This window comes from Carcharodon carcharias, chromosome 3, assembly GCF_017639515.1.
Source record: "Carcharodon carcharias isolate sCarCar2 chromosome 3, sCarCar2.pri, whole genome shotgun sequence".
Lineage (NCBI taxonomy): Eukaryota > Metazoa > Chordata > Chondrichthyes > Lamniformes > Lamnidae > Carcharodon > Carcharodon carcharias.
In genome coordinates this window covers 181,179,508-181,193,662 of record NC_054469.1, presented here as the reverse complement: position 1 = coordinate 181,193,662, position 14,155 = coordinate 181,179,508, and the positions used below count along the sequence as shown (strand labels likewise).

Here is a 14,155-nt window from a genome sequence, read left to right as displayed (position 1 = left end):
TGTAGTCCAGACCCTTATGCAATTTACAAACATAATTCTTTTACTACTGCGCCCTGTGATATTGCAAATGACTCATGTTTGTTCAGTATAGATACTGTGTTTCCTGGAGTTTACAGCGCAGAAAGAGGTCCCTTTGGCCCATTGTGTCTGTGCTGGCCATCAAGCCCATTTTCCAGCACTTGGCCCATAGCCTTGTACGCTATGGTATTTGAAATATTCATTTAAATACTACTTAAATGTTGTAAGGGTTCCCGCCTCCACCACTCTTTCAGGCAGTGAGTTCCACATACCCTCACCCTCTTGGTGAAAAAAATTTTTCCTCAAATCCCCTCTAAACCTCATGCCCCTTCCCTTTAAATCTATGCCCTCTGGTTATTGAACCCTCCACTAAAGGTAAAAGTTTCTTCCTATCTGCCCTATCTATGTCCCTCATAATTTTGTACACCTCAATCAGATCCCCCTAAGCCTTAATAATAATAAACAAAAGCAGAATTACCTGGAAAAACTCAGCAGGTCTGGCAGCATCGGTGGAGAAGAAGAGTTGACGTTTCGAGTCCTCATGACCCTTCAACAGGGCTAGGTGAATCCAAGAAGGGGTGAAATATAAGCTGGTTTAAGGTGTGTGTGTGTGTGCGGGGGGCGGGGTTTGGGTGGGGGGAGAGAAGTGGAGGGGGGTGGTGTGGTTGTAGGGACAAAGAAGCAGATCATCAAAAGATGTCACAGACAACAGAACAAAAGAACACATAGGTGTTGAAGTTGGTGATATTATCTAAACGAATGTGCTAATTAAGAATGGATGGTAGGGCACTCAAGGTGTAGCTCTAGTGGGGGTGGGGGGAGCATAAAAGATTTAAACATATTTCAAAATAATGGAAATAGGTGGGAAAAGAAAAATCTATATAATTTATTGGAAAAAACAAAAGGAAGGGGGAAGAAACAGAAAGGGGATGGAGGAGGGAGTTCAGGACCTAAAGTTGTTGAATTCAATATTCAGTCCGGAAGGCTGTAAAGTGCCTATTCGGAAGATGAGGTGTTGTTCCTCCAGTTTGCGTTGGGCTTCACTGGAACAATGCAGCAAGCCAAGGACAGACATGTGGGCAAGAGAGCAGGGTGGAGTGTTGAAATGGCAAGCGACAGGGAGGTTTGGGTCATTCTTGCGGACAGACCGCAGGTGTTCTGCAAAGCGGTCGCCCAGTTTACGTTTGGTCTCTCCAATGTAGAGGAGACCACATTGGGAGCAACGAATACAGTAGACTAAGATGGGGGAAATGCAAGTGAAATGCTGCTTCACTTGAAAGGAGCGTTTGGGCCCTTGGACAGTGAGGAGAGAGCAAGTGAAGGGGCAGGTGTTACATCTTTTGCGTGGGCATGGGGTGGTGCCATAGGTGGGGGTTGAGTTGGGGGTGATGGAGGAGTGGACCAGGGTGTCCCGGAAGGAACAATCCCTACGGAATGTCGACAGGGGGGGTGAAGGGAAGATGTGTTTGGTGGTGGCATCATGCTGGAGTTGGCGGAAATGGTGGAGGATGATCCTTTGAATATGGAGGCTGGTGGGGTGATAAGTGGGGACAAGGGGGACCCTATCATGTTTCTGGGAGGGAGGAGAAGGCGTGAGGGCGGATGCGCAGGAGATGGGCCGGACACAGTTGAGGGCCCTGTCAACGACCGTGGGTGGAAAACCTCGGTTAAGGAAGAAGGAGGACATGTCAGAGGAACTGTTTTTGAAGGTAGCATCATTGGAACAGATGCGACGGAGGCGAAGGAACTGAGAGAATGGAATGGAGTCCTTACAGGAAGTGGGGTGTGAGGAGCTGTAGTTGAGGTAGCTGTGGGAGTCGGTAAGCCTTCTCTGCTCCAAGAGAAACAGCCCCAGCCTATCCAGTCTCTCTTCATAGCTGAAATGCTGCAGCCCAGACAACACCCTGATGAATCTCCTCTGCACCCTCTCTACTGCAGTCACATCCTTCCTATAGTGTGGCGACCTGAAGTGCACACAGTACTCCAGATGTGGCCTAACTAACGTGGTACACAACTCCATCTTAACCTCCCTGCTCTTGTGTTCAATGCCTCGACTAATAAAGGGAAGTATCCCAAATGCCGCCTTAACCACCTTAAGGTGCCATCAAGCAGTCCCACTGCCTTCAAGGATCTATGGATGTGCACACCAAGGTCCTCTGATCCTCTGCACTTCCTAGGTTCCTGCCATTCATTGTGTACTCCCTTGCCTTATTAGCCCTCCCAAAATGCATCACTTCAATCTTTTCAGGATTAAATTCCATTTGCCATTGTTCTGCCCATCTGACCAGCCCATCTATATTGTCCTGTAGTCTAAAGCTTCCTCCCTCGCTATTTACCACACTACCAATTTTCATGTCATCTGTGAACTCACTGATCGTACCTCCTACATTCATGTCTAAATCATCAGTGCACACTACAAACAGCAAGGGACCCAGCACTAAACCCTGCACTACGCCATCGGACACAGGCTTCCAGTCACAAAAACAGCCTTCGACCATCACCCTTTGCCTCCTGCAACTAAGCCAATTTTGCCATTTCTTTCCTCTGCAGCACTTTGCTTAGGAGCATTCTACTTGTGCAAAGTTTTAAACTAATTTATTGGCATTTATTTCCCTTGTTGTTTAAGGTTGTAAATATTGGATGTTGCTCATGTTTCCAGGAAATAAATTTTAAAATGTGCTTTACAGTATTTCATTTGAAACTGAAACAAGTTGGTTATTGTCATTCTTGTTCAGGGCTACAAAAGAAAATATTTAACTCTGTCTATAGAACCAGATAACAGCACCCTTGACCATAAAGAATACTTGAAGGGTAATAAGCTTGGAGTCCAAGTACTGAAACTGTCTGAATGAAACACTTGAGTCTTAAGAACAGTCTTTCCAAATAGTCCAAAGAAAGTGGGCTACCACAATTTGTAGAACCATCAACGGAGAATTTGCAGATATCTGTGACATTTCGAACAATTCTGCCATGATTTATGAAAAATGTTTGAACATCAGACTAGTTTATTATGTCTGTGTTCCTTAATGGTACTAGTACTTCATTTTTGCAAACTCTCAATTCCCTCTTTTGAGCTTCTGGCTACACACAACTGAAGTTATAAATATTACAATAGTTGCACGAGTGGATTTGGTTTAAGCAGGAGAGTTGGCGAGTTTCATGCCCTCAAGGAAAGTGCCTCCTTGTTTGACAGATTTTTATTTTTAGTGTGATGTTATCATTTTATTATTCATTCCACCTAAAATGCTGTTGTGTTTCTTCTGGCTTAGAATTCACTTCTTAAAAAAAATTCCTTCCATTTACTTGTATCCATTTTGGATCTCATTTTCAAACACACAACAACAATGCAGCTAGTAAAATATATTCACTGATACTCCTCGAAGGGTGTTATAAAATAGAAAAATATCTCCTAAAAGAAGTAGCATAGGGCAAAAAGTGAGCAAATGCCCTTTCTTTAAACAACCAAATTATGAGGAAAGGAATTGGTATTACTGCTAGTTAATGCCTGATTAACGAGCTCAGTGCAAACTTTGCCACTTTAACCTAATCTTGTCTTCTCCTACCGTGACTCCGAATAAGCTTTTTGATATGTACTTTGAGGAGTTCAAAGTGTTAGGCATTTTCTGAGGTTTTGGTTTTACGTTCACCACCTTTCAGGCTGAAGCATATTTAGAACAATTTCCAATTTTACACCCAGTTTCTGTCACATCCAGGTCAACCAGATGGAAGAAAATTCTCTTTACTCCAAAAATATTTCTGCTGACTAATCATAGAAAAGCATTCCCTATGATAGCTGCAATCCTGCAACCTCAGTAAAGTTGTTGATAGGTGTTCCTGACCATTGCCCAGTAGAGCTAGACTGAGATTGCCCAAACTCATTTCATGCAAAACCTATGTGATCTGCAGACTGCAATCTTATGACTATGTAGAGAGGACATGAAGTGCCAAAACACAGAATTACCCCAGCTTACCTCTGATTATATTTCTCCAAATCTAACCAAATTTTAGAATCCATCTTCCACTGATTCTTCTCTTTTCTAAACCCCAAAATCTCTTCAGTAATAAAATTCAAAATTTTACATTTTCAATGGAAACTGATATCTTAATGACTTGTATCTATTCATGATAACTTGAGATAGTTTAGAAAAAAAACACTTGTCATTCAAATATGATACTGCCATCTAGAGAATGTTGATTGAGAGCACAAAGTGTACTTTACATACTGCACTGTATTCCTTATTGTGGGCAACACAGCAAGTGTAACGAATTCAGACAGCCCTGCTTACAATGCTGCAAGGGTTCAATTAATTTCAGTCAGTGCTGGGGAGCCATTAGGCACATTATATTTAAATATTAAATTGATTAGACTGATGCCTTCAAACCCCAGTCAATTCAGAAGTCCTGGTACTGCCCAGACAATCTCACTGAAGCAATTAGAGTCTTACTGAAGTAGCTTCAGTGTACAGTCGAGATTAATCCAACTGGCATGTAAATATCAGGGTTTATGTAATTTGGATTATTTTCAGAAGGGTGGGATGGTGCCTGGCAATTAAACCTTTTTCTCCAAACAGCTGGCAGGTCCGAGGAGAAACACAGGTGAGGGCTGTGTCAACGTGCAGGTTAGATGGTTTATCCTTTTATGGATCTGAAGATCTCTGCATGCATTTCCTCTACATCCCATGTAATGCAAAAGGTATATTAGTTCCCTGCAAAGGAAATAGCTCTTTTGACATCTTGGCAATAAATGGAGGCAAGGTCCCAATGCATGGCAGAAAGGATTTCCTTTCTGGAGAAGATGAGTTTGGTGGGTAGTGGTCAAATATTTTATTCAAATAAAGGCTAATAGATGGTTGCTGAAAGACAACTTCAATAACTTCTGTCATAGACCTGCAGTTCAGTGCAGTACTGAGGGAGTGCTGTGTTGTTGATGCTGTCTTTCAAATGATATGTTAAAATGAGGTCCAGACACATTGCACTTCTGAAAGTAAAAGATTCCATTGCACTATTCAAAGAAGAGCAGAAAGTTCTCCAAGCATCCTGGCTGATAATTCCTTGTCAACATTACCATAAACAGATTATCTGGTCATTCAATTATTCTGTTGTTTTCAAAATAGCTGGCATACTTGTCTAATTTTACTGTATTCTAATGTAATTCACTGCTGTTAAAGCAGTTTAGAATGTCCTATCTTATATATGAAAACAAGTTTTTCTTTCTTGCAGGGTATACACTAACAGTGCTTCTAATGTATTTGTTTCAGGCGCTGCTCAGTCTGTTGTACCAAATACAGTAATTCCTTGCTTAATGTTGTAGTTGCTTTCCTGAAAAGTGCAACATTCAGTGATTCAGATTTGCCCATTACAACCAATGCAAAAATTCTAGTTGGGTTCTGTAGGATCTTTCTCATCAGAAAAAAAATTAGAACATTATACCCTGTAAGTTTGAAATACTATACATTCCTAAATTCCTACATTGTTAATGAAATAAATTTATTTTATTTTAAAAGTTAAAAATGTGAAAGAAATATGCTCTTTCTCCTTACTCTCCTACTGTGACTGCCCTGCTTGTTGCTTTCCTCTCCTGAACCCTTGTGATGAGCAGGAGTGTCAGCGAGCGGGAGAGGCCACTCCAAAATGGCACTGACCTGGCCATGCAACACTGTATTGGCCCAGCACGAAATGATGCTAAAACAGAAATCCCGGCACTAAGTGCGCATACTGGCCCCGTTTTATATGTGATGTTCAAGTGGAGTGATTTAAAACAGGGCGAATTTGAAATGGGGAGTTACTGTATTCTAAGCATCTTCAACATATGTTCAACAATTGTTTAAAGTTAAAAAAATCATGTGTCCATTGGGTGACTGACTTTTTGTAAGCTATTTTGAAATGATGGCAAGTGTGCCCCTTGATTGGTCCCAATTGAAAAAGAAAAGATTTGCATTTTTATTGTGCCTTCCACGACCTAGGGGCATTCCAAAGCGCTATGCAACCAGTCAAGACTTTTTAAATTTTTCCACTGCAAGGTCTCAAATAATTGATCTGTTTTTAGTTGTTTCGCGAAAAGTAAATATTGGCCGGGACACCAGGGAGACCTTCCTTGCTCATAAGAAATAGATACCGTAAAATCTTTAACATTCATCTGCAAGGACAGATGGTTCTGTGGGAATATAATGTGGGAAAGTGTGAGGTTATACACTTTGGCAGGAAGAATAGAGGAGCTGAATATTATTTAAATGGAGAAAGACTGAAGAAAGCTGCAGCACACAGGGATTTGGGGGTCCTCGTGCATGAATCCCAAAAAGCTAGCATACAAGTTCAGGTAATAGGTAAGGTAAATGGACTGTTGGCCTTTATTTCAAAGGGAATGAAGTATAAAACTAAGGAAGCCTTGCTAAAACTGTACAAGGCACTAGTTAGACCATACCTAGAATACTGTGAACAGTTTTGGTCCCCTTATCTAAGGAAAGATATACTGGCATTGGAGGCAGTCCAGAGAAGGTTCACTAAGTCGATCCCGGGGCTGGAGGTATTTTCTTATCAGGAGAGGTTGAGTAGGTTGGGCCCGTACTCATTGGAGTTTAGAAGAATGATAGGCGACCTTATTGAAGCATATAAGATTCTTAGGGGGCTTGACGGGGTAGATGCTGAGAGGTTGTTTCCCCTTGTGAGAGAGTCTAGGACCAGAGAGCAAAATCTCAGAGTAAGGGGGTGCCCATTTAAAACCAAGATGAGGAATTTCTTCTCTGAGGGTAGTCAATTTGTGGAATTCTTTACCGTAGAGGGCTGTAGAGGCTGGGTCATTAAGTATGTTCAAGGCTGAAATAGACATTTTTATCAGTAAGGAAATCAAGGGTTATGGGGAAAAGGCAGGAAAGTAGAGTTAAGGATTATCAGATCAGCCATGATCTCATTGAATGGCGATGCAGACTCGATGGCCTGAATGGTTCCTTAGTCTAATGTCTCATCCAAAAAATAACAGCACTGATGATGCAGTGCACCTTTCGTACTGTACTGGAGTGTCGGCCTAAATTTAGCGCTCAAGAATTTAGCATGTGACTTGAAGCCACAGCCTTTGTCTCAGAGACAAGATACCACTGAGCCATAGCAGACACCCTAGTTCTCAATTAAGAGCTTGCAGAGCAATAAACAATAAACTGATTAATAATTAAAACTTAAGCCCTTATTGTAGATCAGCTGTAATTGGGATTCTGGCATTTTAATTCAGTTCAAGAAAACGTCCCCTTGTTTTATGCATACCAACAAAGAAATTAGTTTCCATTATGTAGATATGTGCATAATCCTGAAGTGTGTGTCTTTCACAAGGCAATTCAGGCAATCTTGATAGTTTTCTAGATTAGAGCTGAAGACAAACCAGTCTTAATACCAGAAGTTCAGAGGCAGCCTTTCCACCCAAATCTATCCACACCCCATTCTCCTTCCTTGATCATCTTGGTGCCATTTATAACCATAGTTCTTGTTTGACATACTTGTTCTAGGGTGTTCAAAAGTTGGACTTCCAGTTTTATTGTGGTACAAGGAATCCTCACTTGCAAAGACTATATAACTGGGACCAACAATAAGAAGAACATGTTAAAAGAGCATAAGTCCCTTGAGGTAGTAGATCAGTTATTGCTGGCGTGTGATTGCACTTCAGTGGTTGATTTGTCAACCCAAGGGATTGCGAGTGTTTGGATTTATGTATGTTGCATATGCTTGGTTATGCCAATGACTGCTGTCTCCTTGAAAGCAGATTCATTATTGTCCCACCTGTTCCACAGCTGCCTCATGGGCATCACTCAATTAAGTTCCATTTGATGTCATGTCTAAGGTTATCACATGAAGCAAGCTTCACATATTTTACTTAATATTACTGTCTAGGTATAGCCATAGTGCAAGAGCAGCACCTTTGGCTAATTTTTTTTATGTTTCTATCCTGATGGTTAGTATTATAGCTCCTTTCACTTTTTTTTTCATACCATTGGAGCGTGCAGAGGATATGGCATTAACTGTTACCTACCTGCTACTGTCCTTTATTGCTTGGACCTCTATCACATGCCTGAATCCTAAATCAGAGCACTAAGTTTGTACTTAGATGCTTCAAATAATTTAACAGCCATGCTACTGTGTATTTTAAGCACTTTTGAAGTGTAGTCTGTTGTAATGTTGGAAATATTACAAAAGAAGAGAAATAAACCTTTATTCCAATTCCCCTCACCAAACCAAGTAAATTGCACTCACTGGAAGGAAACCAGGCACACCTACAAACGGATGGCCATTCCCTCACCAAGTTACAATTAGACCGATGGATGGCCATCAACCTGAAACACTACCTCTATTTCTCTCTCCATAGATACTGTCAGACCTGCTCATTGTTTCTAGCATCTTTTTTAAATTGAAATTTCCAGCATCTGCAGTATTGTGCTTCTGTACAATTAGACAGTCACTTGTGTAATACCAACCATTTGTGAGTTTAGCGAGTCTCCATATTGAACTCTGAAAGCTACTGCAGTAGCCTAAACTCAAGATTCAAAGTCCTGGGAACCTGGAAGATTGTGCTTCAATGGTGGCTTCTAGTAAAGCATCAAAATTAAGGTTATTTCTCTTGAGGAATTTTCAGGTTTTCTTGAAAGCTTCATCAAGCCAACAAAAAATACCAGTGTCCCTGTTTGAAGTAATGCTGTGACCTGAACTTACCTGATAAGCTGTCAAGAGGTTCACTTTCTGCACCTAAAACAAATGTTTTCTTCCACTTGGGCTAATCATGGTTCTTCACCTTCACTGACACTTTTTTGGTCTGATGACTACAATCTTCTCATTATCAGGATTTGGTATGTTGGTTAGGTTTTATTTCACAAAATACCTTCTTGAAGGGTGTAAATGTTTATAGTGATGGCACAGAAAGTTTAACAAAAACCTTTCATGACCCTACAAAATTTGGTATCAAAAATTTGGTTTTAAACTTTGTTTAATGTCCTTTTTCTCCAATTTATATATAGAAAAAAAACATCACCTTAGTTGTGCAGTATCTGCCAGTAACCCTTTTCCTGAGTCTCCCCTTTTATCCTCTGATATAACGTGTGCATTTTGCTAAAGTAATTGAGCAGGCAAACCATAAAAGGTTGATGTGTTTCATTTTTTTGACAGGTTATGAAAATAATTGTAGCAATGGTATAATATCAAACAAAGGTCATCAATCCAGCAGTCACAAGCACCCGACCTTGTGTTTAAATACATCAGAACTAAACAGTTTAAATGCTGCAAGATCTCAGCAATCAAACAGCTGTAGCAGAGACAAGTAAGTGTTTTAGTTTAAATTTTCTGTCTTCAACTTTTTGTTTTTCTGAGCTGGAATTATGAATCCAGCATATTTACTTCAAACTGAAAACATCGTTTCATACTCCACATACTCCAACCTGTTCCATCACCCCACCCCCATTTCAAGTCTTTTTTCTAATTAAGTTTACATTTTCTAGTATAATTAAACATCCTCAAGGACTAGCTGCAGTACTGAAGATGAGTGTGAAAACTTGTCAGCTTGTGGAACTAATCTGAATGATAAAATGTAAAGTAAAGCTGAGAATTAAACTTAAGAGTCATCTTTTGTAAAGTGCCCAGCAGTTAGTTTTGTAGCTGTGCTGCCAGACACCTAAAAGTTATTGGTGACAGCTAGTGCATAACACAACCCTCAGTGTGAAGGAAGGACCTCGTCTCCACGAGGATTGAAGACACATGTGGCACCAACATTGCTAAACACTTGGAACAAATTTAGCAGCTCAAAACTGGGCATCTGTGAAGCTCTGTGGGACATCAGCAGAATTGCATTCAACCACAATCTGTAATCTCATGGCCTGGCATATTCCTCGCTACCTCTACTATCAAGCCAGGGAACCAACCCTGGATCAATGAGGAATAAAGAGAAACAAGGAGCAGCACCAGACATAGCTGAAAATGAGCTGCCAACCTGGTAAAGCTACAACATAAGATTAAATGCATGTTAACCACTGGAAGCAACATTCTATAGACAGAGCTAAGCTATCCCACAACCAGTGGACCAGATCAAAGCTCTGCAGTCTTGAATTGAACAGGGAAGCTCTCCACTGGTTAAAGTCATACCTAGCACACAAGGTAATGGTTGTTGGAGGTCAATTGTTTCAGCCCCAGGACATCACTGCAGGAGTTACTCAGGGTAGTGTCCTAGACCCAACAATCTTCAGCTACTTCGTCAATAGCCTTGCCTCCAACACAAGGTCAGAAGTGGAGATGTTCACTGACAATTAGTGTTCTGCAACATTCTTACTCCTGAGATACTGAAGCATTCCATGCCCTCATGCAGCAAGAACTGGGCAACATTCGGGCTTGGGCTGATAAGTGGCAAGTAACATTCATGGCATACAAAAGCTAGGCAATGACCATCTCCAACAAAAGAGAATTTAACCATATCCCTTGGACATGCCATGGCATTACCATTGCAGAATCCCCCACCATCAGCAACCTGGGGTTATCACTGACCAGAAGCTTAACAGGATCAGCCGTATATGTGACAAAAAGCAGATCAGAAGCTGGAAAATCTGTGGCGAATTAACTCGCTTCCTGACTTCCCAAAGCCCATCCACCATGTACAAGGCACAAGTCAGGAGTGTGATGGAACATACTCCTCTTGCCTAGCTGAGTGCATCTCCAACAACACTCGAGAAGCTTAACACCATACAAGATAAAGTAAGTTGCTTGATTGGCACCCCAAACACTACCTTAAACATTGACTCCTTCCACCACTTGTGCACAGTGGCAGCAGTGTGTACCATCTACAGGACGCACTACAGCAGATGCTTCAATAGCACCTGTGAAGGACAAAGGCAGTAGATTCATGGGAACACTAACATCTCCAGGTCACAATAGCCATTCCTTCACCGTTACTGGGCCAAAACCCTGGCTCCCTTCTTAACAGCAGTGCAGGTATATCTACACTACATAGACTGCAGCAATTCAAGAATACAGCTCACCACCATCTTAAGGGCAAATAAGCTTGGGCAATGACTGCTGGCCTTGCCCCCATACCTCACGTCCCAAGAGTGTTTTTTTTTTTAAAATCCAGAAATGTTATTTTTTGCCTTTTTGTGGGGTGGGGAAATAGAATGAAGAAGAGACAGAGTTTTGTTGCAGCTTGGCTATCAAAACCTACTGTGAAGCCACTTAGCCTATTGACGTATTCTCCATGTCAGTTAAAATGTCTGAAGGAGGTCTGAATAAATTAGCTGTTCTTTTGTACCATCTCGTGGCTCATGGCAGAAAGCATTGTTGTGTGGTTGAGAAGAATTGGTTATAACTTTTGGGCAAGATAAAAGAATGGGGCTTTAACTATTTACAAAAGGGGGTGGTAGGGGAAATTGCTGGCGCATAAAATTCTGTATAGGTCTGTTATTGTTTTGCTGTTTAAAATTACTTCAGGCTGGATTGAGGGCAGATTTTGCAAAACAGAATGCAATTTTCGTTATAAATCTTACAATGCTGTCATTCTTATTTATCTTATTCTGTAGCACTGATATAGATATGGAGACCGAGCACTACACCAATGGGGTGGCAGACTCTTCAACTAATGGCCTCCTTAATGGCAGTTCAAAGCATGACCATGATATGGACGAAAATGATACGGATATGGGTATGAATATTTAACTTTACAAATGGGAAAAGGCAGCCTATTGATTTTGAGTGTAGACACTTAGTCAGAACTTAATTCTGAACAAAAGTCTGCATCGAAAATGTTACTTTCTTGCCCCTCTCATTACAGATTGACTGACTGATCTGTACATTTCCAGCATTTTCTGTCTTGTTTTGAATTTTCCCTTTGCCTTTCTATGACACTGATGAATTGTCTGTGTAGCAAAATGCACTGCTAACTGAACATGCTAATAAGCATGGGAGTAAGCATAATTCATTTATCAAAATAGAGGGTGCCCAGTAGAATGCTGTCACTTTTCACTCTAAGGTCAAGTAAGGCAAATTGCCATTTACAAAAAAGACTTGATTCCCATCACCCTCTAAGGTTTATCTCCTTTTCAGTCTTCCTTCACTCCCCTACTGCTTTGCACTGCAACTGTGACTCTCTAAAGATTTTCCTGTCGTATGGTTGTTGAATATTGATGCAAAACTGTGGGGAATTTTGACGATATAGACCACAAGCCACTAAGCAATCAGTTTGAGAAGGCTTAGCTTTATTCCACTTGCTACTTTTACAACCAGCACACAAAAGACATTTGCAATCCAATTTGTGTAGGTTGAATTTGAAGAAGGCCCCCAGAGTGTAGAAGCATTTTGTTTCAACCCATTGCTATGTTCAGTCTCAATACCCTAATCATTTTACTGAAATATAGTGAAACCCCGTAAATTTGGGGCATCCAAGGGATTTGTGACAGGTGTCCTTATTTTCGAAATGGTCATGTACACGCAGTAAGCCAGAGGTCCCAGCTATGTCTTCTGCAGGATTTCTCTTTTTTCCCCTTCACCTGGGGTTATGCCTAATTTTGGAGCTCTGCTAGCAGGATATGTTTAATTAATTTCCTGTTTAGTGGGGTTCCTAGTTCTTTGCAATTTCCAAGACCCTCTTCTATTGAGAAAGGCTTGTCCTGGAATCTGGTAACTTGCATAGGACAAGGTGGCTGCTGTAGGGCTGCAATACGTGGAAGATCTCAGCCATATCGTAGAATAGAATGGTTACGGGCACAGAAGGCTGTTGTGCCTGTGCTGGCTCCCTGCAAGAGTGATTCACCAAATGTCACTCCCCTGCTTTTTTTCCCCATGGCCCTGCAAATTTTTCTTTTTCCATTAATGATCCAATTCACTTTTGAAAGCTATGATTGAATCTGCCTGCACCACAATCAGACAGTGTGTCCCAGATCCTAAACACTCGTTGCATGAAAAGGTTTTTCTTCAAGGTGCCATTGCTTCTTTTGCCAATTACCTTAAATCTATGTTTGATCCTTCCACCAATGGGAACAGTTTCTCGCTGTCTATTTTGTCTAGTCCCCTCATGATTTTGAATACCTAAAATCTCCTCTTAATCTTCTCTTCTCCAAGGAGAGCAGCCCAAGCTTCTCCAACCAAGTTAAGTAACTGAAGCACCAGATCCCTGGAGCCATTCTCATGCATCTTTTCTGTACACTCTCTATTGTCTTCACATCCTTCCTACATTGTGGTGCCCAAAACTGGATGTAATACTCCATTTGAGGCTGAACCAGTATTTTATAAATAGAAAGGATGGGAGTGAATATTCTGTAGACCCCTGCCTTGGACCTCCCCCCTCCAATGTGCTGTGGCTGCTAGTGTTGGAAATGCTGGGTGGTGAGTAGGAGCTGTTAGCTCGTCAATACCTGATGAGCTGGTGGATCAGAGTTGCCAACTCTGGTTCGAGGTATTCTTGAAGCTTGATCACACGATGCCATGTCAACATGGCATCTGCCCATATAATGTTGGATCAGGTGACATCAGATCACATAACTTCTGGAACTGTTATTGGATTTACTTTTATGAAACAGTTGGGTCCCCTGTAGTTGAGAATTGTGTTTTGTTGTACTTAGCAACTGTTGCATGATAATTACAAGAGCCAGTTGGCCACCCAAGAACAGGCAAAGTGGGGAAAAGGGGAAACCATTCTCTTCACTTGTTCTTCAACCCTGCTCCCAGGCCCTCATTCTCCAATATTCCTGTACTACCAACTCTTGAGCCTGCCGCCACCGCCCCCCACCCCAAAACCATGATTTCAGGACATGCATGATTTCTCACATATAAAATCTCTATTACACTAAAGCTGTTTTAACATCTGCTGGAGTCCTACACTTACCATGTGTCCAATGTTCGAAGTTGTAAACAAACTTGGTCCATTGAAGGGTGTCCATAGTTTCTAATTTGCGAGCGCCTGGGGTTTCAAATGCAGTGTGTGTCTATTACAATATAAATTATTTGGAACTGTTGAGGGGCCTGTACTATGGGGGTGTTGCAATTCACATTTACATTTTCACTCATTCATAATAATCAAAATCCCCTGTGACAAATCAGTGTCCCTTTAACATTCTGCTTGGATGAAAACAAGCCATGTAGTTTATTAATATTTTATGGTAGGCTATTTTTTTAAATTACTACATTTATT

The 14,155-nt window shown here is 41.2% G+C and overlaps 1 protein-coding gene across 2 annotated transcripts in view; it reads left to right on the top strand.

The window, feature by feature from the left end:
- Positions 1 to 14,155, top strand: part of ranbp9 (RAN binding protein 9) — an 85,808-nt gene that overhangs the window by 55,549 nt on the left and 16,104 nt on the right. For both annotated transcript variants that reach the window (XM_041183604.1, XM_041183603.1), the window contains exons 10-11: positions 9,160 to 9,310; positions 11,550 to 11,671. In XM_041183604.1, the coding sequence (XP_041039538.1) occupies positions 9,160 to 9,310; positions 11,550 to 11,671 (273 nt within the window). The remainder of the gene's footprint in view (positions 1 to 9,159; positions 9,311 to 11,549; positions 11,672 to 14,155) is intronic.